Raw genomic sequence first — 21,924 nt, forward strand, 5'->3', positions numbered from 1 at the left:
CACTACGATTCTGATTCTGATTCTGATTCTGATTCTGATTCTGGTCACCTGAACCTTGTAGACTCCTTGTCCTGGTCGCTGTCATCGTATCTTGTGTGGATGCCTCCGTGGATGCTGCGTGTCCCTCGTGCTCATTTCTCTTTGTTCTCCTGACCTTTTGTTCCTTGTAGGGTGGGGAGGCTGCGGGGGGGACACATGGCTTTTGCGAGCTGAAGGCCCTTCGCCTCTCCACGCTCCCTTCCCTGGCTGCTCAGGTGGGAGTGCTCCCTTTGTCCCACCTTTCACTAGTTTTAGGGAACAAGATTTTGGAACAAGGATTGTCCTGTATGAGACAGTCCTGTGGTGGTACTTACGGTGACCTGACATGGGGTTTGGGAGCCTAGGGAGTCCCCTTCCTTGTGGGTGCTGCTGCGTGCACCCTTTGGAGCTCTTTGGGTGATGGATGGGGTGGGAGGAGAGGCAGGGTGGTGGCTCCACAAGGTTAGTGTCAGGAAACCAGGCTGGGGGAATATTTTATTCCCAGAGATCTGTAGGGCTTTATCTGCTCTCATTTGCTTGGCAAAAATGCCGTTGTAGCACTGAGACACCCAAGCTTTCTTCATATACTGGCAGATTTTTTATCTCTCGCCAGCTTCCCAGCAGCTGGTGGGTTTGCTCTTGGCTTGTGTGTAATTGTCTGAATAACACTTGGACCTTTAATGCGAGGGTGAAGCCCTGGGACCCTCCAGAACCAAATCCTTCACCCACCTCAGCCTCAGCAGCCTGACAAGCCTGGATTTTGCTTTTTAGCCTGTTGGTAAGCGATAGAAATAGCTCTGGGTTTTTCCTTTTGCTGTGTCTCCCCAGTTTTGTGCTTGGAAATGTCCCTCTCCAAGCCGTGCAGGGGCCGGCACGGCAGCAGGGTTTGGGGAGGGATCTGCAGTGACAGCTCTCCCCACCGTGGCACACCAGCCCCAGGGAAACACTGCCCAGGCCCGTTTCTCCTGCATGCTCTGCAGCTCTCGGAAGGGTCAGGACGGGGGAAGGTTGCCAGCGCCTTTCACGGGCCACTGGGCTTTGCAGAGCTGAGCGAGAGCGGGGAGGCTTCTTCCAAAGGTCCCTTGGAGAGGTGTTAGTGAGCAGCGCGGTTTGAGAGATGCCGTTGGAGAGTTTCAGTGTACTTCTGGGCTGCACGGCAGGAGAAGTTTCTAAACAGCCATCCATCTATCGATTTAGGAGGCATTAAGGCCTTAAATTAAAGGCACTTTTTTCTTTTTGGTAAATTGATTTTTGTTTCCATGCATTTTTTATGAGCTTTGAGGCTCCCCTCTCCTTCCAGGCTCTCCTCTCGGTATACCTAGTCCATAACATTTCTTGCTATACATCTAATAGTCAAAATCATCTTATCATTTACTTATTCCTCCTCTTTTTTTTTTTTTTTTTTTTTTTTTTAATGTTCCGGTTCCTTTTGTCTGGTATCTGTTCCCAAGAGGGAGCTGCATCTCCCTGGGCTGCAGGAATCTCACGTTAAGAATCGCATCTCCGTGGCTTTACAGCAGCGCAGAGCCCAGCCGCCGTCAGCCGGGGAATTCGGTGGGTGTGAGGGGGGGGAGCCCCTCATCTTTGGGTTCACAGCTTCCCCCCCCACCCTGTTTCTCTGTGCTTGTTTGTGAGGTTGTGCTTGACACGAGTCTGGAGCAAAGTCCTCCAGCCGTCCCCCGTCTGCAGGGGAGTAGCCGGGGCTGGGTGCTGTGTACACACCGACGCCGGGCGCTGGGATTTGAACGGCTCCTTCACGTTTTACCCACTGACCTTTACAGCCAGGAATTCAAGCTGAACTTTCCATTTGCACTGTTCAGGGCACAAAGGACTCACTGCAGCACACATCCTCTCCCTCCTCTAGACACTAAATGCATTTGATTCTTCTTGGCATTATTCATTGACCAGCGAGGCTCTGTTCTTCTTGCTGTTTTTTTAATACCATCTGTGCAGAGACATGTTTTCTGTAACCTGTGTTTTCACACGTGCTTAGGAGCTGGGGTACTCATTTTGATGCCTTAGAAAAGGCTGATTCTGGGAAGTGAAATGCTCAGCGCTTCCAGGAACAGGATCTTTTATGTTCTCCCAACCTGGCAATTGGAACTCATTAATTACTAGAAAATGTGCCCTCATTGTTTCTATTGCATTAGTGCGCACACAGGCGGCGGTCGCAGACCTGCTGCCTCATGCAGCGTGCCGTGCAACGGCAGAGCCCAGATGTGCCGGCTATCTTTGCTAAGGGACCTTTGAACCTCTTGTTCTTAAAATAGGAGCAAGGCTGAAAAATGTCTTGCCCTGGATGTTTGTAACAACAGCCTTTAGATTGTTTCTCCGGCTGATGCAGCCCTAAGACTTCCTCATTTTCCAGGCGTGTTTTTAGGCTCCTGAGTGCCCGTTCCACGTTTCGCAATGGGATTTCACCCAAAAATCCTGTGGGTGCTGCTGAGAGAAGGCAGCGAGGCAATCCCAGCTCAGCTGCCTTCCAGCCAGTTGTTTTGTTGTACCAGGCTGTCTTATCGTACAGGCTCTGGACTTTCCCATGTGGCTGTTGATTAGTATCTTTGCTTTGCCAGTAGTTGTCAAAATGTTGTAACTCTACCCACGCAAGGAAGCGTCGCCCAGTGTGAGTCACAGCCTTGGAGCGGGGCTCAGGCTTTAGGCTGATGTTACCCTCTAGTGGCCTTTGGAGATGGAGTGGAGCTGGGGAGTGACTGCACCGAAGACCTGGTGGCTTCAAGGTGTCCTGGGGCAGGGAGGAAAGTGGGGATGTTGTTTGTCATGAAGGCCTTTTTTACTAACAGTCGTCAAATCTGTATCTGAAAAGACTTGGTTAATAGATGAGTCTGGAGTGGGTTACTCCTGCTTTCCTTGACTTTCTTACTGGGAAATCCAAAAGCCCTGCCTGCTCTGGGCTTTGCTCCCGTGCTGAGGTGGTTGTACAGTCCCACTTCTGCTGATATATCTGCTAACTTTCTTCCTTGTGCAGCCAAGGTAAATCTTCAACCTGATGCCAGGGAATTTATCTCCGTAGTTCCAGGTATGATGACTGAGGTATCTGGCAGTGACTATATATATTATAGTGTGCTCAACCAAAGTGCACTTGGATGAGGATGGTGACTCTGCTTTTTGTGTTGCTTGGGTTCTCCAAGATCAGATACTCATGCTGGTTAGCTATCGCCAAGACAAAAACCCGTAACATGGCCTCTAGTAATGAATAGAAATAACGACCGAGACAAAAGCAGTGACCGGAAGATTCTTCAGCTGCCCCCGCTCGTCCTTTGTGTGCTGCTCAGTAATTACATCTCTCAAACCCATCCCTTTCTGCCTCTTATTTTCTGCTCTCCGAACTAATGTTCCTCTCTTGCATGTCCTTTTGTGCTGGCAAGTCCCGGTCAGCCTCCCCCATTCCTGTTTATAAGTTTCTCGGGGGTGATAACCAGCCCTCTCACGTATCCTTCACTCGCCGTCCCCGTGGCCTTGTTCCTGCTGCTCCTCCCATTTATAGTTGCACCTGACTTCTGATTAATCAGAAATGTATTTCTTCCTGGATATTTAGTTCACAGCAGTGTATTTAGGTTTGTCTGGCCTGCTCATTTAGTTCCCAAAGTGACATGCCATTAGGTAGGACCTGCCAATGTGTCCTGCCTTGAAATGGTTACATCCTTTCTAGGGGGTTTCACAAACACTTTTCTACCTTTCAAGCCATTTTTCCAAATCTAAACCAGTATAAACTTGAGCAATGAGCGCTGCTGCAGAGACAGCTTGTTCATCAGTCTTGCACACACCTCTGGGTGCTTTGTATTCCAGCTGGGGCAATTTCTGTATCTCCGTCTTCCTGGAAACTTTGACTCTGTGTTTTATGGTCAGCAAATGCTCAAGGCGTCTTAACGGTGGCACATGGCAGAGGTGATGCGGCTGAATTTAGTTGAGCCACGCTGTGCTGGGAAGTGCTGGTCCAAAGAGCAAGATCCTGGAGAGCTCTGGATCCTGTGCTAAAGAACTGGATGAATTGCAGTGTCTCTTCTTCTTTGGCTTATCCAGTTTGGGCTGAGGAGAATGTCAGCAGACAGTGTGACAGATTGGTGGCTTTCGTATCTCCAGGGTTACTTGCCCACTCTGGCCCTCCCCACGGCACGATGTGATCTTTGGCTTCATTTGTGCATGGGAAGCTCTTTGCTGGCCTGTTTGCAGTGCCTCTGAGCGCCTGGTGCGCTCTGACAGGCAATATCTGGGGATTTCCTCGTTAACTAGCTGACCTAATTACCTGCTGTTAGTGTCCTATCAGCTGCCCAAACACCAGCGTGCTCAGTGCTGTACGAAACAAACAGCTTTGACTCCTGGACAGAGCAGGGACTGTGGGGAGGTGGATTTGTTCTCCTTGCCTTTGCACCCTACCCTCACACTCGCCCAGAAAACGTTTAAATCTATTTATTTCTGGCAGAGGCCAAGGCTGTCTCACAAAACTGAGTATCTGTGCCTCTGTAACCCCTTGTCACTGCAGCCCCGAGCTTGGTCACAGCGTGACGTGCGGTGCGCGAATGTGCATTTCCCTCTGTTGGCTTTTGCAGGAATTGCTGTGATTCTGGGACTGGAACCTTCATCCGCAGCTTTGGGCGTGTGGGGGGGCAAGTCAAGGGGTGCCAGGCAGGACTGTGGGTCTCAGGTTCTTCTCCTTTTCTCTTCCCTCAGGTCAACGTGATGGCTGTGAGCATCTGCACCCGAGAGGCCTACCAGTCCATGAAAGAGAGAAACATCGATGATGGGCATATTATTAACATTAACAGGTAGGCAAGGGGGGAATGTGGGATCAGCCATGTGTGGTTCCTCCTCCCCACCTCGCAGAGAGGATTTAAGCACTGGAGCTTTAACCTTGGAGTGGGCTGATGATGCCCAAGGAGGGGTTTTCTGAGGGTTGCCATGGTTGATTTCTCTCAAACCACTTTTTTTAACCTGCTGGTTTAAATGCAAGAAAGACCGAACCAGGGGGAAAAGGATAATGCCAACCACTTGCAATGGTGCAAGGTTGAAGATCCAACCTAAACCATTCTGCTATTCTATGATTGAAACTTCTTGACCCGCTTCAGAAAACAGCTTTGTCAAGAGGAGCTTCTGGTGGTCCGCATTTCCCACAGGAGAGGGGAATTCCTCACGTAGCCACCGTGTCAGCATCTCTTTCTGTGTTCATTACAGGGTTTGAATATCCTGTTAGTTCCTCCCCGGGACTCTTCTTGCCTCCCATCCTCTCAGCACTTTCCTTTCTGCTCTCTCCTCAGCATGAACGGCCACAGCGTTGTGCCACAGTCGGTGGTGCATTTTTACAGTGCCACCAAGTACGCGGTCACAGCCCTCACGGAGGGGCTGAGGCAAGAGCTCAGAGAAGCAAAGACCCATATACGAGCTACAGTGAGTACCGGGGGCTCTCCTCCCCTCTCCTGCTGTTGTGGGTGGTAGAGAGCTGGCAGGCTTTGTGGGACAGAGCTTTTCCCTTTGGAAAACAGGCAAGGAAACGCAAAAATAGCACTCAACACAGTGGGAATGTTCAAGTCTTGTGGCCAACTGTCCCTGGCCACCTCTTTTTTCCCAGGCAGGGAGAGACTGGGCGGCAGAAGGCCTGGAAGCAATGAGCTGTGTTGGGGAATAAACTTTTTGGGTGCACGAAGTAGGGGGTTGCTTGTCTGGGAGCGAGGGGAGCTCAGGAGAGCAGAGGGAGGCGATCAGCTGGGCTCTCGTTCACAACTTGCATCTCAGATGTGATGTGTCCAGAAGTTAATTTCTCTTGCAAGTTTCTCCCTTGTTTTCTCCGCTTCTCTGCCCCTTTGGGGCACGAAGAGGGAAGAACCCATCAACGGTTCCCCAGAGGTACCTGCCACAACAGTCATTAAGGCAAAGTCTGCTCTCTTAAACTGTTCCCTTAGAAAAGGGTGGGGAAGAAGAACGATAGAAAAGGGGCTGGGATTTTTTTGACTTTTTAAGTGCTAAAAAGTTGTCTTTTTTTTTTTTTTCTTTTACTAAAGGGAAATTACAAATCCTATTAGGATGTGCTCTGCTTTTTTCCAGTGTATATCTCCAGGACTGGTGGAAACGGGATTTGCTTTTAAACTTCATGATAATGACCCTGAGAGAGCTGCTGCAACCTATGAGAGCATTCGGGTAGGACATGCAGAAATGGAAACAGAGGGAAGTGGCTCTGATTATAGTTTAACAGTCTCTCTCCTGGCTAATATACAGGGAACTAGTTCTGCAGAGCACCTGGTGCTTTCCAGGGTGTAATCAGCATCCCCAAAGTCTCAGCACTCAGATTTTGCACCGATATTTACGCGTTATGTAGATTTTCATTCAGCTTGTTTCCCACTCCCTATATTTTTTTCCTTTTATTTTGATGTTCCTGTAAATAACTATCAGCCAGCTTTGACATTTTGCAGGCTATGACGTCTTTATCGAAGGGAAGATATAATAAGCAAACATGCCTACACAAGAAGAACAACACGAGAGAGCATGTTGTCTTGCAGGTGGCGAGCACAGGAATTCTTGTGCTTCTCTGGGAATTTTCAATAAGGATGGCAATGCCTGACCTGGCAGAATTCCTGTGCCAGTAGTAAGAGTATTCACAGCAAATGGAGACTTATCAGCACCAGACACATCCTTTGTTAAATTTTTAATGGTGCTTTTTTTTTTTTTTCCTGCTTGCTTGCATCTTTTTGACATGCCCCAGTGACACCGTTGAAACTTGTTATTGATGGTTAGGAAAGGAGTGAGCTTGTGGTTAACTTCCCGAGGTGCCCTTTTGACTGAGAATCTCTTTCCTCTCTTTCCAGTGTCTCAAAGCTGAAGATATGGCTAATGCTGTCATATACGTCCTCAGTGCCCCACCTCATGTACAGGTAGGCTGCGGCTGGGTTGGAGGACTCTGCTGTGGGTGGCTGAAGGCAAAGGAGGGCAACTGCTGCCCTGACATTTGCTAATCGGCGCTGCAGCTGCTGTATCAGCTGTGTGCTTAGCGGAGCCTGGGCTGGGGATTAGCAGCGATCACGTTTGTTTACACATCCCTTAACGGCAGTTCTGGGATTGCGCTGCTCGGGCTGCTCCCAGCCCTGCGGATCCAGGCAAAGGCTGTGCTCCAACCCCAGAGAGGGACGGTGCGAGGCAGGGGAAAGGGGAGGGATACGGGCACGTTCTGCCCTTTTGGATGGTGCCATCTGAGATTTGCTGATAGTCTTTGCAGCTGGGTTGGGTTCTACCCGTTGCCAAATAACGTGTTGGGCTCGATCCTGCCAAGGGCTGCGTAGCTCCTCAAGGGAGGGAGCTCAGTTAGTTAGAAGAGGCTTAGCTGAAAAGTAAAATTACTGAAGAGAAAATTGGTTCTGTTCTACCTCAAGCCAGGACGCTTGTGCTGCCAGAGGGACTTCCCTCCCGTGAAACAAAGAAATAAGTGACCAGCTTTGAGCTGGAGCCAGGAGGAGGCAGGAGCAGTGTCAAAGTTTAGGATACGCAACAGAAAAGTTCCTGTTGCAGAAGCAGATGTTGATCACGAGAGGTTTAGCAGCCCCTCGTGTGAACTCTGCTCCTTTGGAGCAAGACATTGGCCGTCTTGACATTGGATCTTGTCTTAAGAGGATAAAAAGTCCTGCCCGTGGCTGATCAGGCAGCATTTCTGCTTGACCCTCTGTGAGCAGGACCAAACTGAAGACTTGAACCGTGAGAGTTTATCACCAGTGTCATCTCCCACTCTTTTCTGCACATGTTTGTTCTTTTATCCCTTCTGCTAAAAGCAGAGAATTCACATTCACCTTTATTTCTTGCTAATATCTCAGCCGAGCAGGTTCATTTCTAGTCACAGGAACTTTCTTCCTGTGCAGCTTGCCACTGTGAGGGTCCAGCGTGGAAGTGCCTGGTGCAGGATTTAAAACGGACTTCAGCGCTCCAGTAAAATCCTATGTTGGTCTCTTCTAGATTGGAGATATACAGATGAGGCCCACGGAGCAGATTTCATAGCAAACGAAGAGGACCGTGAGCAGCACCATGTGTCCACTCCACTTCGAACCCTCTGGCAATTTAGGGTTTCGTCGGCTGGCTGGCAATGTTCTAATCAAGGACCAAGGATCATGTTCGAAGAATTCTTTTTCTCTCCCTCTCTCTGAGCTGGTGCTGGTGCTGAGCCAGTTTAAAAGGAAACAGTAGTGGGTCTCTTTCTCCCCCACTCCTTTCTGAAACTGCTTAAGAGTAAAATGTATTTGAAAATAATGCAGGGAAGTGGTTTGTGGAAGATTGTTGTCTCTAGGCTGGTTTATTCTTCCTTTTGCTTTCTTTTCAAGGTTTGTTTGATCCTATTTGCTGATGCTGTGTCTGGACATAGATGAAGTGGCACAAGATGTTTGCCAGCTTCCGTGTGCTTAGGGTTCGAGATTTTCAGTGGATGTCATACATGAATCCATCAAATTTTTGGGTTTATTTTCATCAGATTGATTACTGATGGTAATGATGCATGTGATATCTTCTACTTCTTTCATACTCCACTGCCTAAACCCAGTGTACAACCTCACCCACCTCTCCAGTCCCTACTTTCCCATTCACATGGATTTTTGGAAGTTTGAGGAAGTATAAATGTGTGTGCTTGCTATTTCTCTTTTTTTTTTTTTTTTTTTTCTAGGTAGGTAGGTAAATAGTTGGAGGAAAAGTACCCGTACTTCTGCAGGTTAGAATGATCATTTAAGTGGCATAGTTACAGTAAGCGTGAGTTGTTTGGTATTTTTAATAAAAACTAAATGTGTGCTGTCTTGTGATCACCTCTATCCTTGGTATCATCTCCCAGCACTCTTGATGTTTTTGTATGTGATGTTTGCATGCATTGACACTTTTCTGGAAATATTGATCGGTCTTAGAAAGATGTATGGTGCTGTTAAGCGCTGGTGCTGGTGAGCTGGAAATGTTGGAAGTTTGTTTATATGCAGAGATACGAACTTGGAGAGAGAGAGAGAGTGAAATGAACCATGCTGAAGCTGTCCAAAATGAAAGGATATTTATTAGTAGGAGCATCTGCCTACGAAGCAGCAGGTAAAAGGTCTGGCTCAGATCTCGTACTTGTTCTGCGCTGGTGCAGCCCCATTGTTTTGCTCCAGATTTATTCTCACTTGAGGGAGGAGAGAATCAGCCTCAAAGCTGATGCGTGCAGAGCTGGAGACCACTCGAGTCGTCTCAAGCAAGGCTCTTGCAGTGTGGCAGAAACACGCCTGTGTGTAGTCCAACTTCCTGCGGAGCTGTGGAGCTGTTCACGTGTATGTCGTTGCCTTAAGATTGCGGACTTGCTCCTGCTGCGCTCTGGACTTCTTGTAGCGTTTCGGAAGGTGAACGGTTGGTTTAGGTGGAACAGGTACGGTCGGTTGATTGGAGCGGAGGATCGGGAGCCAGAGAAGCTTGGGTTGGATTGCTTTGCTTACACCAGTACAGCTCTGAGGGAGTTCACATGTGTTACACCACCATAAGGGAGACCAGAACTGGGCCACTACGTCATGAGTTTTAACTCCCTGTAAAGCCTTGGGCAAGTCACTTTACCTCTCTGCCTCAGTTTCCCCATCTGTAAAATGGGGATAATAATACTTACCTACCTCACAGGGGTGTTGTGAGGACTCACAAACTTTTGTAAAGCACTTTGAATATGAGAAGCGCTATGTAAGTGCTGAGTGTTGATATGAAGTATTATTATTAATTAAATCTTGTGATACATAGAATTCCTTGTGCCAAAGGTGAGCAACTGTAGAGCGATACAAGGAGAAAACTGGTAAAACATTCCTTCGTAATGGCAAAACAAAGGTGATTTGCCCCCTTTTTTTTTTTTCCTCTTTATAAACACATGCTCATGGTGTGTTCTGTCCATTCCTCATCTGTCACCAGTTTCTGCTGGCAGGTACATATAGCCTCATCTCTGGATTTGGCCTTTTAATTTACTGTGGGTGAAATTCATGCCCCCTGGTGCAATCCGGCACTGCTATAACACACTGCCCTCCTCTGCCTCGTCGAGGCGGTGGCTTTGCGTGGGTTCTTTGCACAGAGCTGGGTTCCATCTGCGGCATTGAGTTAAATCGTGTCCTGTGAGGAGCGGTCACTCCGGGTCTGCACGAAGCCAGCGATCCTCGCTGCAGTGGAGATCCTGCGCCAGCTGGAAAAGCTCTTCGGTTTCCATCCCACCGTGATCCGTGATTCGGAGGCACTTGGCTAAGGAAGGTTCAAGCGCTGCTGTGCTTTTTTATAATGCCCCTGTAATGTTCAGCGAGACTCGATACGGAAACTCCCAGTATTTTCCATAGCGTTCCTTTTGCAGGAGTTGTTGAAACTCAGCAGATGCGCTGTGCGGTGTGTGCCATCTTTTTTTTTTTTTAAGAGAAGATGGTTGAGCTAAGAGTTGGAGGCCAAAAGAAAAAGTTGAGAAATTAGGAACTTCTGAGCAGAAAAAAGAAAAATAAGCAGGGGTGTGGGTAGCACTGGTGAATATCTGAGTTGGTGGCTGCAGCTGTGTACAAAGTCAAGCAGCTGTTGAAATGCTTGGCTGAGGAGGGATCTAACTGATCTTTCTGCTCTGTAAAAGGAGACAATTGCTTAAGATGTAGGGCCTTGAAAAAGGGTCAGTCTGGGCAGTTGTTGCCTGCAAATGCAACCTGGCTGACCTGCAGCCCTGGAAGTTTGTTTTCTTCTGCCCCCCCCCAAGAACATTTGTAACATATAAAACGTATAAAATAACCTCGGAATGATATCCAGTATATTTTTGCATTTCAAACGTGGTTTTAGGGGATAATTCCTGTTGCTTCCCTTGTGAAGTGCGGCCCGCGGAGGGGTTACAGCAGCCGAGCGACCCACACCAGCCTCGTGTAACCTGCTGGCACCTTGAGCCACCTTCCCAGGATGAGGTGGGAATGGCAGCACGACTCCGAGGCATTTAAAAACCCCAGACAGGAGGGTGAACGTGTAATTTATCAGTAGCTTTCTAATTGTGACCTGTAAAATAAAGAATAAAAAGAGAGGCACACCGTGGTTTTTCTGTTGTGTTTATAGTAGTTTTTGTGTTAAAACGTAACGTCCTTCTTATTGTTCACAGCCCAACCTTTCCTTTGTGAAGAGTTTAAACAGAAACGTATGATTTTCTTTTTTGGTTCTATGTGAGAAAAACTGCAATTGATTTCTAGAGCAGAATAGCATCCGGTTGTCTCGCGGAAAACCTGCAGAGGCTGGACTCGCCCATCCTTGTTCCAATGAAGCCACGCTCCGTAGGATTTGGCTGGAATCCCCAGGTAGGCTACTGGGCACGGCTGGGTTTGACTGAACTATGCGAGGGATGAGCTGCCGGTGGTACTCAGACTTGGATATGGAACTCTTCCAGTCTCTCTCGCTTGCCTCGAAGCAAGACAGGTTATCGTCGTCGTTAACTTGAAGGCATTTTTGTTTCCCAGTCCCCTTTTCTGCTTGTCCAAGGGCAGAGGCCACATTCCTGAGCTCAGGTTTGCTGTCATGGAAATACAAGGTTGTTTTTGCAAGTAAGTAATGAATGGCTGAACTGGCTGCCATTGCTGGGTTTGAGGCAGGTATTTTGGGTACCTTGTAAATAGGTAGAGAGCATTTGTAGAATTAAAACCATGGGGTTTTCTTATCTTGTGCTTTTTTTTTTTTGGTCACCTATAGTAAATATATCATCAGTTATGTTAAAACTGCTCTCCCTCCAGCAAACAAATTATCTAGCGGATTATGTGAGCTCAGATGACTAGTCCCAGCTTTTATTTTTTGGGGGGAAGGAACCCTGAGCACACTTGGTTCTGATAAGCAGCAGCAGAAACAGGATTTTTTACTTAAGACCTCTGCGTAAAAGCAGTTTCATGACATTTTTGTGGCTTGACATAACTTGCCAGTACTTCGGGCAGACAGTACAGAAAAGGACTGAAATACTTTTGCTCCTCTCTGCAAAATCCTTTTAAAATAATACTGTGGCTTGTCCCCCCGTAGCCCACAGGGGTGTGTTTGTGTGCGGGATAAACCCCAGCAAGCCCTAAAGCTGCATGTGGGGGCTGGTCCCGTACCTATCGCCGGGACTGACCCAGTTCCCTGTTTCCCCACCCCTTCTCTAGCCATTTATGAAATTAAAAGGTGGATATAAGCTATCACGTAATTAGAAAAGCGGCATTTTGGTGTAAAATTACAGATTCGAGCCCCATGGCGGCATCAGAGCCCCTTTCTGTTGGCGTTTGGAGAAGGACATTGCAGTTAGGGTGCCTGGGTGGTAACTGGGGCAGGACGTCACCCTCGGAACCCACGTTTCCAGCCGCTCAGATGCCGTTTGGATGATTTCCATGGTCCGTGGGGTTTTACAAGCCCGCCCGAGCCCACACGGCCTTTGGGAATGGGGTCAGAGAGAAATCCCCATTCCCCAGGGTAACTGCTGTTCAAACAGTCATTTTTTTTTTTTTTTTAATGTTAAAAATACCTGCGCTAGGAAAGGGCACGACCAGGACTTCCCAAAGCGCTGGTGCTTTTATTGCTGGATTTGGGTGGCGCTGGTTGTTTGGGCTGAGGCCTGTGGGATGCAACCCCTCGCCCCAGCCTTGCTCTAATGAAGCGGGTAAAAGCCGTTTTCTCCTTAATTAAGGCCCTGTCAGTGGAGGCTGGGGCCGGGGGCGGGGGGGGGGCGGCGGTGGTGGTGTCGGCTCCCATCTGAGGAGCTCGGGCCCGCACCAGCCTGGCCCTTTGCAACCCTTGCCCACGCCGGAGGGCGACAAAGCTGTCCCTCCTCCCTCACGGCTGCGGGGGAACCTTGGTGGGCTTGTGGCCCGCTCCCCTCAGGGCTCTGAGAGGCGGGAACAGGGCGGGGCCCGGCGCGGTTGCGCCACCGCCCGTCTCCAGGGGGCGCTGCCGCCAGGGGCGGGGCAATCCCCGCCTCGTTGGTGCGGCCGCGTGCCCGCCCGGAAGTGACGCGGGGCGGGCGGACGGTAGGAGCGCGGCGGCGGGGCCCACGCGTGTCCGCGCCGCCCGCTGCCCACCGGCAGCCCCTCTGCCGTGCCGGGGAGCCCTGCGGGGGCCCCACACCCCTGCCGCGGTGCCGGTGTTGCGGCCGGGCTGGCTGTGGAGCTGAGCTCGGTGGTTTCCCCCCCTCTCCCACTCGGGGCTCGCCGTGGGGCGGTGCGGGGCCGCCTCCTGTCAGCTCCTGAGGGTCGCCAGGCCGCCGGTGCCAGCGGTTGCCCGTCCCGCGTGGAAAGGCCTGCGGGGTGCCAATGGAGCAGGCGCTCAGGTCCGGTGTGTGGAGGGCCGTGGGGCTGTCACCCGCCAGCCGCGGCTGTTGGTGGTGGGGAGTGAGACACTGCTCCACGCGGGAGCAGCGGCCCCCCACCTTCGCACCGCCAGCCGCGTGTGGGGACGAGGAAGGGCCACCCCGAGGTGGGGATGGCGGTGGTCAGCTTCCCCCGCTGGCCCTCCCGCAGGGTGCTCGGGCCGTGACCCATCCCTGCGCCTCCCGGGGGGGCCTGGCCCCACAGAGCCGGGCACGACCGTGGCACAGGTCATACGAGAGCAGGGCCAGGCAGGCTGCGCCAGCCCACAGGGAGTCGTGGAGCTGGCGAGAGGGTGACTTCTGGAAGGCAAGGAAGAGCCTGGAACGGAAGCCTCTGTCCATGGAGAGGACTAAAGGCTCAGAGATCTTATTTGGGATCGCACCCTGTTCCCTGGCCCTCTCCCAGTCGAAAAGGAACCTGTTCAGGTTGTTCCTCAAGGAGAGCAGCGGCTCTCGGCGGCTTGTTACGAGTGAGTTGGTCCTTCAGGCCACGGCCCGAGGAGTCCCTGTGCACCACGTCAAAAGGAGAGAGCTGGATGCTCTTTGCAGAGGTCAGGTCCACCAGGGAGTTTGTTTGGAGGCCACTCCTCTCGGTTTCAAGAGTTTGGAGGAAGCTGAAAAGCCTGATTTGGGGGATGAAGAGGGTCCAAACCGACAGCTGCTTTGGCTGGTGTTGGAGCAGATTCAGGATCCCATGAACCTGGGGGCACTGCTGCGCTCCGCCTACTTCTTGGGGGTGGACAGAGTGGTGACAAGCCAGAGGAACAGGTATGGGGTTGGTTATCTGCTCCTTCAGCTTTTTTCTTTCTTTTCCTCCTTGCTCCCAAAGAGGTTTCTGGCCTGCATTGCTTGATGGCTGCTTTAGAGGGTTTTCTGGGACTGAGCTTGAGAGCTGAATTTGGCTTGCTGCTGCTGTGCGTTGCGCTCCTCAGGGAGGGTGATATTGCAGGCTGGTAAGGAGCCTCCCTGGGTACTTTTTGTTTTAACCCATTTTGTGTGTCAGTTGTCTGTTTGTGCACAAAACTGCTACAGCCTATTTCCTAGGTTAATTTCTGAGCCCTCCTAATCTCCGTAGGAAAATATATCCATATAGCGAGTGAGATCTTTGGTGGACTAGTTGGAATTGGGTGGCAGAGGCAAGAGAAGGAAATACAGAAATAAAAATTCTCCTGTATTTCCTTTTTGCTGTCATATGACACTTTTCCTTTCTTCTTTTCCTTGCAGCTGCCCGTTGACTCCCACCGTGAGCAAAGCGAGCTCTGGAGCTATGGAAGTCTTCGATGTCTACAGCACAGATGATCTCCGGAGCTTTTTGAAGGTAGAATGATCCGTGTTTTCTTTTTTTTTCATTTTTCTTTCAAGAAACTCAAAATATTGCGTGTATTCAACAGAGAGGAGGTACAGGAAAAACACTCAGTTCAGCGTCCGGTGCTCCCGCTCTGTGTTTCTGTTTGCTGCCGGTGGTCTGTGCTGTTGGACCACCTCTTACGGGTGTGCACCCCCAGACCCATTCCATGGAGTGGGGTGACAGGTCTGAGTTGCGGGTCTTTTTTGGAAGACGGTGGTGGCAGGAGAACAGTCTGTCTCCCGTACTCAGGCTGTGAGCTCGGTAAGATGGGCTCTGTCTCTCTTTCTCTCCATGGGGACTAGAGCCAGAGCTGCTCCTGCAGCAGGTCTTGCCTGGTGTGTGGTGGAGGCAGCATCCCGGGGCCCAGGCACATGATGGCAGCATTGGGCAGCCTTTGGAGCAGGGGAGAGGAGAAACCAGGGCTGGCGTGAGCTGCTGGGAATCTTTTTACGCTCCACCTATGCGGTGAGGTGAGATAGGGGCCCTTTGCAGAACGTGCTGCAAAAGGAAAGGGAATGCACGTGGAAAAACATGATTTAAACTGAAACAAACCCAGGGATGTTGCTTTGAATTGGCAGAATTCATCCATCCCCTGTGATAGTGCTGTATGGCTGCCCTGACCCCTCGTGGAGGTCCCCTGTGTCCCGGCTGGGCTGGGAAGTGGCTGAATATTGTGTGCGTGTGGAGCAGGGAGCTGCGAGCTCTCATCTGCCCTGCTCCGTTCCTGTGGGGTCCCCCAGACCTGGGTGAGCAGTGGGGTTGGAGGGTTCAGCACAGGGTGGGAGGGCAGAGGGGAATGGAGGCACCCGGTCTGCGCTCCTGGGGTCACTGCGTGCCTGTGTCCCTTTGAGGAAGAGCTTGTCACAGTCTGGGGTGACCACGAGGAGGGCGAGCGGAGGTAAGCCTGGACACTTCCCACTTGGTGTGCTAGAAAACACTTGTCCGGCTGTACAATAGGTCTGTGGCAGCTGGAGCTCTGGATAACGGAGAAATGAAAGGCACATAAAATATATTGATATTTAATTGAAACAGCTGGAAGAATCACTTTGTTACTGTAAAGCCTGAATTATTAACATGTTGAGCCATTGCAGCAGTTCATTTAATTGGACCCGGATTCACTGGCCTAACCCTTGGCATTGCCTGGCTGGTGTAAATTTGATATAAAGTAATGTAGAAAGTGCCAGTTTCACAGGAAATGAAGCTGGCAAGGAGCAGCAGTTCTTTTATTGTTAAAATGGATTTCCAAGACAAATAATTAAGGCTCTTTTTACTAGGGTGCGGGAGGGAAGGCTGGTTCTCTGGTTATGCGAGGCACTGAGTGCTGAGTGCCCTGCCTTTTGTATGAGCTGATTTTTGGCACCGGTGTTTGAAAACGTTACTGTGGGCTTCTGGTGGCTGAGCCTGCACTTGAGACCTTCCACTGCATTGCTCTGTGGATTAGCCTTATGCTAATTTGCTTAACACTACTCTTTTTGTATGCTTTCCTGGCAAAAACCTTCCCAGAACCGTTGTATGGGCAAAAAAAAAGCTTTTCAGTTGCTGTTTGTTTGCTTGCTGAACTGGAATAAACACTAGAAAGAAAATTACTTTTTTTTTTTTCTTCTTCTTCTAAAATCAAGGTTTGTGTGCTGGTACTGGGAGGACTTTGGTGGTAAAAATTCAAGGGATGCCAGAAAACCCCAGAAAAGCCAGTCAGTTTAACTGAAAATGTTAAAAAAAAAAAAAAGTGTGTTTACAGACATGACTTTCTTTTTAAGCTTGAAAAGTAGTCAATTTTTTAACATTTTTTTCCTTTCCCTTTCTAGGCTAAAATCGCAGAAGGCTGGGAAGTGGTGGGAACCGTCAGCACGCCTGAGGATGTGGAAAATGTTCCTGTCATCAGTTGCTTGGAATTTCAGTGGAATAAACCCGTCATTATAGTAATAGGTATTTCAATTTCCAGAGCTTTGGGCTTGGTAGAAGGATGTGTGTGAGGGAAGAGTTGAAGGATCAGGGTGATGTTTCACTCCCAAGCCGTTTGCAGGTCTGTTATGTTACATCATGCTTTGGTCTGGAAAAGAAAAGCTGAGCAAGAAGCACTCGAATAATCTGGCTGCAAATGAAATAGGGACCCAGAAGAAGAGGGGGAGCCGAGAAGCCTCCCAGTAGGACCTGCCAAGAGCAAACAGGGAGTGTAGGAGCTGCAGAGGGTCTAGATGGCACTTTTTAGTGGCAGGACAGGTCTGGGTCAGTGCAGCCACAGCGAGTTGTTTTGCATTGTGTTCTGCGGTGCTTTTGATCCTGTCCTAGAGCCCTGAACCTGGATTTTCTGTGTTGGCAAACCACAAACCTACATGAGAGACCCAGGAGGTACGTGTTTGCTCTTGCTGTGCTGAGGCTGCCAGAGCGAGCTGTGCCGTGTCTTTGCTCTGTCATGTTTCCTCTTAAAAAAACAGGAATAAATCTCTGTGCCCAGGTCTGGAAAGAAGTGTGAGGAGCCCTTGCTCGGGATGGTCTGAACACAAAGCTGGGCTTTGTAGCACAGAGACCACCACGGAGACCGGTCAGTGGCTGCTTTTGTTGGCCTAGGAGAAGGCAGGGGCTGTTGGCTGCTGTGGGATCAGCAGGAGGAGCAGATGGAACCTCCTCCCACCAGACCTGTGTGCTCTTTGAGCAATGGGTGCCACTTCCCCGAGCACCTAAACTGGGGATTCCTCCAGGGGCCTCTGCTTCTCCCCCCTCTCTGTGGAGAGGACACTTGCAGAGGATGCTGTCTTTTTTATGCAGTTTGGGGTTGTGCAGCCTCCCAGAAGGTGAAGAGAAGGGGAGTGATGGCCTCGTGGCAGCTAGAGAAAGAAATTCACCCAGGAGCGCTGCTCTAGGCACCCTTCTGCGGCCATGCTCTAGCCTCCCACTTTGTGTCACCTGTCACAAGAGCTGGTTTGAGCTTTTACACTTGGAAGTAGTGTCATGCTGGCGATGAGCCATCAAGGGGCTGTAATCCTGCCCCGTGCTGCGGTTTTCTTGGCTCAGAAGACATTCCTTTAATTAAAATGTTTATTGAACTCCTAGAAATACTGACAAGACAACGCCGCAAATCTGGCATCTCTACAAGATGTGTGGAGCTATATTATAAAGGGAGTAGGGAGGCTGGCAGCCCTGCTGATGGACCACAAAGAAATGCATCCCAGAAACGACGACAACACCAGGAGAAGGGAAGGGGGTGAAAGTGGCAGTGGTGTCGTTACCTTGAATTATGAGAGATTTCTCCAGGAAAAAGTCCAAATATCCTTTTGTCAAGGGAGATTGGAGGCTGATTGGTAGATGCATGAGGAGAGCTCCCGGACCTTGCAGCAGTAATGATTTCAACTCTCTGCTGAGCACTAACTCTTCGCTGAAAAGAAAATTGAACATTACAGTCATCCGATGCTGAGGTTGTTTGAAGAAACGTCCTAGATCTGAATATGTAGCGTACCTGCAGCCGCAAACAGAGAACAGCAGAGATAATTTAGCACGGTAGCGAGCTTCCTAGCGTTGCAGAGATTGTCTTGTAAGTTAAGCATTTGCAGAACTTGAATTCACCCTCCTGGCGTCCTCCCGGGCTCAGCAGAGAGTGGTTTGGACAGTCCGGGTTAATGTTGTCTGCACCGGAGTCACTGCTGAAGGTGACAGGCAGCCTGGCTGCCCTGAGGGCTGGAAGCCTTGTGCGAACAGGAACAGATTGGGAGCACTGAGATGTCTGAGCAAGAAGAGTTTCTGCGTAATTTGTTCTTCTTACATATTCAGTCTTTAGCTTAGAACAGCTTTAAGGCTATTCACGGAATTGGTAGTTTTACTGAGATGCTCATTTTGCACATTTCTCTGAACTGCCAGCACGGCTGCTCCAGCCTGGAATTGAACTTCCTTCGCTGGAAACTGCAGTTGCTACAGTGGTGTTAATTGTAAACGGGGTAGGAAACCTGTTTTATCATTTCAGCTGAGCTCTAATTCTGGTCTTTGGGGCCTGTCAGTGCAGGAAAAAGTTAAGAGATGGAAGTCAAAGATGTGAAGTGGGAAGTGTTTTGTTCACCAGTATAAATAGGATTTATTCTGATTCAGTCAATACTCCCTCCCTCGTGTCACACTCTGTGCAAGTCTTTTTGCCCTGAATTTATGGTTCCTAATTATTTTAAGCAACTAGAGCCATAAAAAGCTTTGTAAAAGCTGGAAGCAAAATTGCTGCCTTTATTAGGAATCATAAGACCCTTATCAGGGAGAGGAGAGGATTGCTCCAGGAGCCATCGTACCTCTGGCAATAGCTGCTGTCCCAGTTGGAGAGTCCCACGAGAGTATGTATGGTTTGATAGGCTCATGAGACAAATATGGCTGCAAATTGTAAAACTTTTCTGTGTTGAATCAGGAAAAAGTAGGATAATTTTATTTTTTTCTTGAAGCATCCCTAGAGAGCCACGGTCTAGTGATGGAGAGGCAGGCTGGGCCGTGGGAGGCCTGGCTGTCATTCCTTGTGTTGCCCAGGCTTCCCCTATGACTTTGGATAACTCACCGGGTCTTGTCTGCACTTCTGGCTTAAAGAAAGAAGGAAGAAAATAATGGTTAGGATGGGATTTTGGTTCTCTGAAGGTTCACTTACCCCAGCCAAAGGATGCTTTTGCCGGTGTGGCTTATTTCCTGTGGGAAGGTGATGCAAAGTGCATTACCCAGAGCATCCTTCTGCTTGTAAGTTAGATCAGGTCAGCAAAAGATGAGACTGGGCCTTGGCTTCCAGGGAATTCCCTTGAATTCCAGGCAATTATTCCAAATGGGAATAACAGCGCTCTCCTTCCCTGTGCGGTCGGAGGGGTGTCGCACAGATCAATCCATAGGGACGGGGCACAGGACCTGCTGGGGAGGTGCTGTAAGCAGACAACAAGGGAAGTATTTTTGTGGCATCTCAGCCCAGCAAAGAGCTCATTTACCTTGTGGGGGGGTGAGTCTCCAGTGGCATAAGCAGTGCCTAAAGCGCCCCTGTAGGCTGGTAAAACTTCAGGTAAGGGTCTAAATTTAGGTGAGCTTGAGTGAGGCCTTCGTGACAGCACTGGTCATGCCGGCAGAGGTGGAGAAGCAGCGTGTGCCCCCTCAGTGCCACCCCGGGACAAGTCTAGGGTTCAGCCAGGGTCGGGGTACGGCTGTTGAAGGGGAGCGTTTCGTTTCCAGCAACCTGAGCCTTTTTTATCAGAGGGTGAGCACATTTTAGAAATGAGCTGGGTGTTCTCGCAGCCGTGTAGCTGTCTTTGTAGCTCTAAATAATGAATGTGGAAGAATTCTTTGGGGAGCTGAGCGGGCTGGGAGGTCTGTGGTCTTCTGCATTTTCACTTGTCTGCGCGCAGGATTGTTTAAAGCCTCTCCCTTTCCATTTCCCTTTGTGACAGTGTGAGTCAAACAACTACTAATGACCTGGGATAGATTTCAACTCTGTTTCACCAGTGTATCAGCCCAAACATATCAGGGCTGTTGGATGGTTTAACAACTAATCAATTGAAGCCTCTGGTTAAACTGTCTGCATTCACAAGTTGCACCCAGCTGGTGGTACTGTGTGCTGAAAAGGCTGAGCCCGTCACTATCAATAGGGATGTGGGATTTGCTGGACCAGATCAGCAAATGTGACCTCTTTGCCTTGTCCCTTTGGTCACGGCCCGCGTACGTGGGCAGGGGTCTGCTGGCCCAGTGGCTGCTTGTGCAGGGGATCTTTGCACTCAGGCTGCAAGGCTTTGTGCCTGCAGGTGTGTTGCACAGGTATTCCTCAAAACCACTTCAGATACTGGAGAAGAGATCTGAGGAGGCTGGAGTGGGCCAGGTAAGGTGCCCATCTCGCTTCTGGTAACTCTTGCTGCAGGGGAGCTGGTGAGGTTGCTGCTGAGCTTAGGGGCAGGGTGTAGTTGTGACAGAGCATTAGCAAGAACTGTACTCGGGTGGGGAAAAAGGGACGCGGCAGTGGCTGCGAGCTGACCTGAGCAGTGTCTTTTTTCTGCAGGTAGTGAAGGTGATGGACTTTCCTTGGAGACGCAGCTCTTGTGCCATCGGATGCTGGCCATACCCCCTGGCAGGGTGCTTCACCCCGGCATCGAGTCACTGAATGTCTCTGTTGCTACTGGTAAAAAACAGTTCTGATGCACAAAGGCATCATAGTCCAAATTCTTCCAAATTGTTCCAAAAATCAAACAAACTTCTAGGCCCACAGAATAATTTTCTTGTGGTTTAAAAAAAAATTATTATTTTTTTTTTCATTATTTTTACTTTCCTACAGGTATTCTCTTGCACTCCATCTGCAGCCAGAAGCTGAGGCACGGCGATTGAATGGTTTCTTTTATTTGGTGGAAGAAGCTGCTCGGCATTTCATGGCCGTGCTCTGTGGGTGTGGATATGGAAGTGCTCCTTCCAGGGCCTTCACCGTCACTGCAAGTTACAGGGAGAGCCCCGTTGACCTGAGCTGCATCTTGGCTGACGCACAATCCCACCAAAACCCTGGCTGAACGGCAAAGTCGGACACCTGCAGGTACTAGGTGACACCTCCCCCCGGCACCTCGGAGGAGCAGCTGTAAGGAAGGGAGACAAAGCTAGGTTTTCAAAGCAGACAGCCAAATCCTTCAGTTTTTTGCAGTTAAATACCTGGTGATGGCTGCGAGCCTTGTGCTTGTTGGACTTTGTACATCGCTCATGCTCTGGAGGGAATTTGGGCTGTAGGTGAGAGATGGTGCTCGGCTGGTGCTGCCACTGAGAGCAGCCGTCCCCGTGCCCGAGCCCACTGCTCCCTGAGCAGCCGGAGGGGTGCTGAGGAGAACCAGGTATGACTTGGGACTACTCGGTAGCAATTTCTTCATCATGAGGCGGTTTCGTTGTTACATGTTGCTGCGGGAATGTCTTGAGAACACACCGTGTTGTATTTGGTTGTAAACCAGGTCTGAGCCCCGCCAAAGGATGGACACGAGCGGTTAGAAAACAGCCGTAGCGGGGAAAAACGTGGCCCGTTGAAATAAAGCCTCTGTAAAGATTGGTTGTAGACTCAGATCAATCCTTTTTGTGTCATATATAAATCCAAAGCGTGATTAGTGGAACACAGCACTTCCTTCAGGTGGGAAGGGGAATCAGGAGCTTGTTCTCTTCTTCCTGGGAAGTTTCCTTTCCATGGTGGGCCTGATCCTCCTGGATGCTGAGCTGCCCCAGCACCACCATCCCCGCTGATGGCATGGGAGGGGGCGAGGGTGGCTTCATTTGCAAATATCCTGGTTGAAAACCAGGC

The 21,924-nt window shown here is 49.9% G+C and overlaps 2 protein-coding genes across 2 annotated transcripts in view; both read left to right on the plus strand.

Moving 5' to 3' along the window:
* The window catches only part of DHRS11 (dehydrogenase/reductase 11), a 28,180-nt gene extending 17,137 nt beyond the window's left edge, over positions 1–11,043 (plus strand). Inside the window, exons 3-7 of the mRNA XM_074160781.1 lie at positions 4,708–4,802; positions 5,292–5,421; positions 6,076–6,168; positions 6,834–6,899; positions 7,969–11,043. Coding sequence (XP_074016882.1) covers positions 4,708–4,802; positions 5,292–5,421; positions 6,076–6,168; positions 6,834–6,899; positions 7,969–8,010 — 426 coding nt within the window. The 3' untranslated portion in view covers positions 8,011–11,043. The remainder of the gene's footprint in view (positions 1–4,707; positions 4,803–5,291; positions 5,422–6,075; positions 6,169–6,833; positions 6,900–7,968) is intronic.
* A 2,222-nt stretch (positions 11,044–13,265) lies between these two features.
* On the plus strand, positions 13,266–21,683 carry MRM1 (mitochondrial rRNA methyltransferase 1). Its single transcript, XM_074160792.1, has 5 exons — positions 13,266–14,089; positions 14,546–14,639; positions 16,475–16,595; positions 20,659–20,778; positions 20,932–21,683. The coding sequence occupies exons 1-5, from the start codon at positions 13,266–13,268 to the stop codon at positions 20,979–20,981; spliced, it is 1,209 nt and encodes a 402-aa protein (XP_074016893.1). The 3' UTR covers positions 20,982–21,683.
* Positions 21,684–21,924: the final 241 nt, after the last annotated feature.

The sequence above is a fragment of the Numenius arquata genome, chromosome 18 (assembly GCF_964106895.1).
Source record: "Numenius arquata chromosome 18, bNumArq3.hap1.1, whole genome shotgun sequence".
NCBI lineage: Eukaryota > Metazoa > Chordata > Aves > Charadriiformes > Scolopacidae > Numenius > Numenius arquata.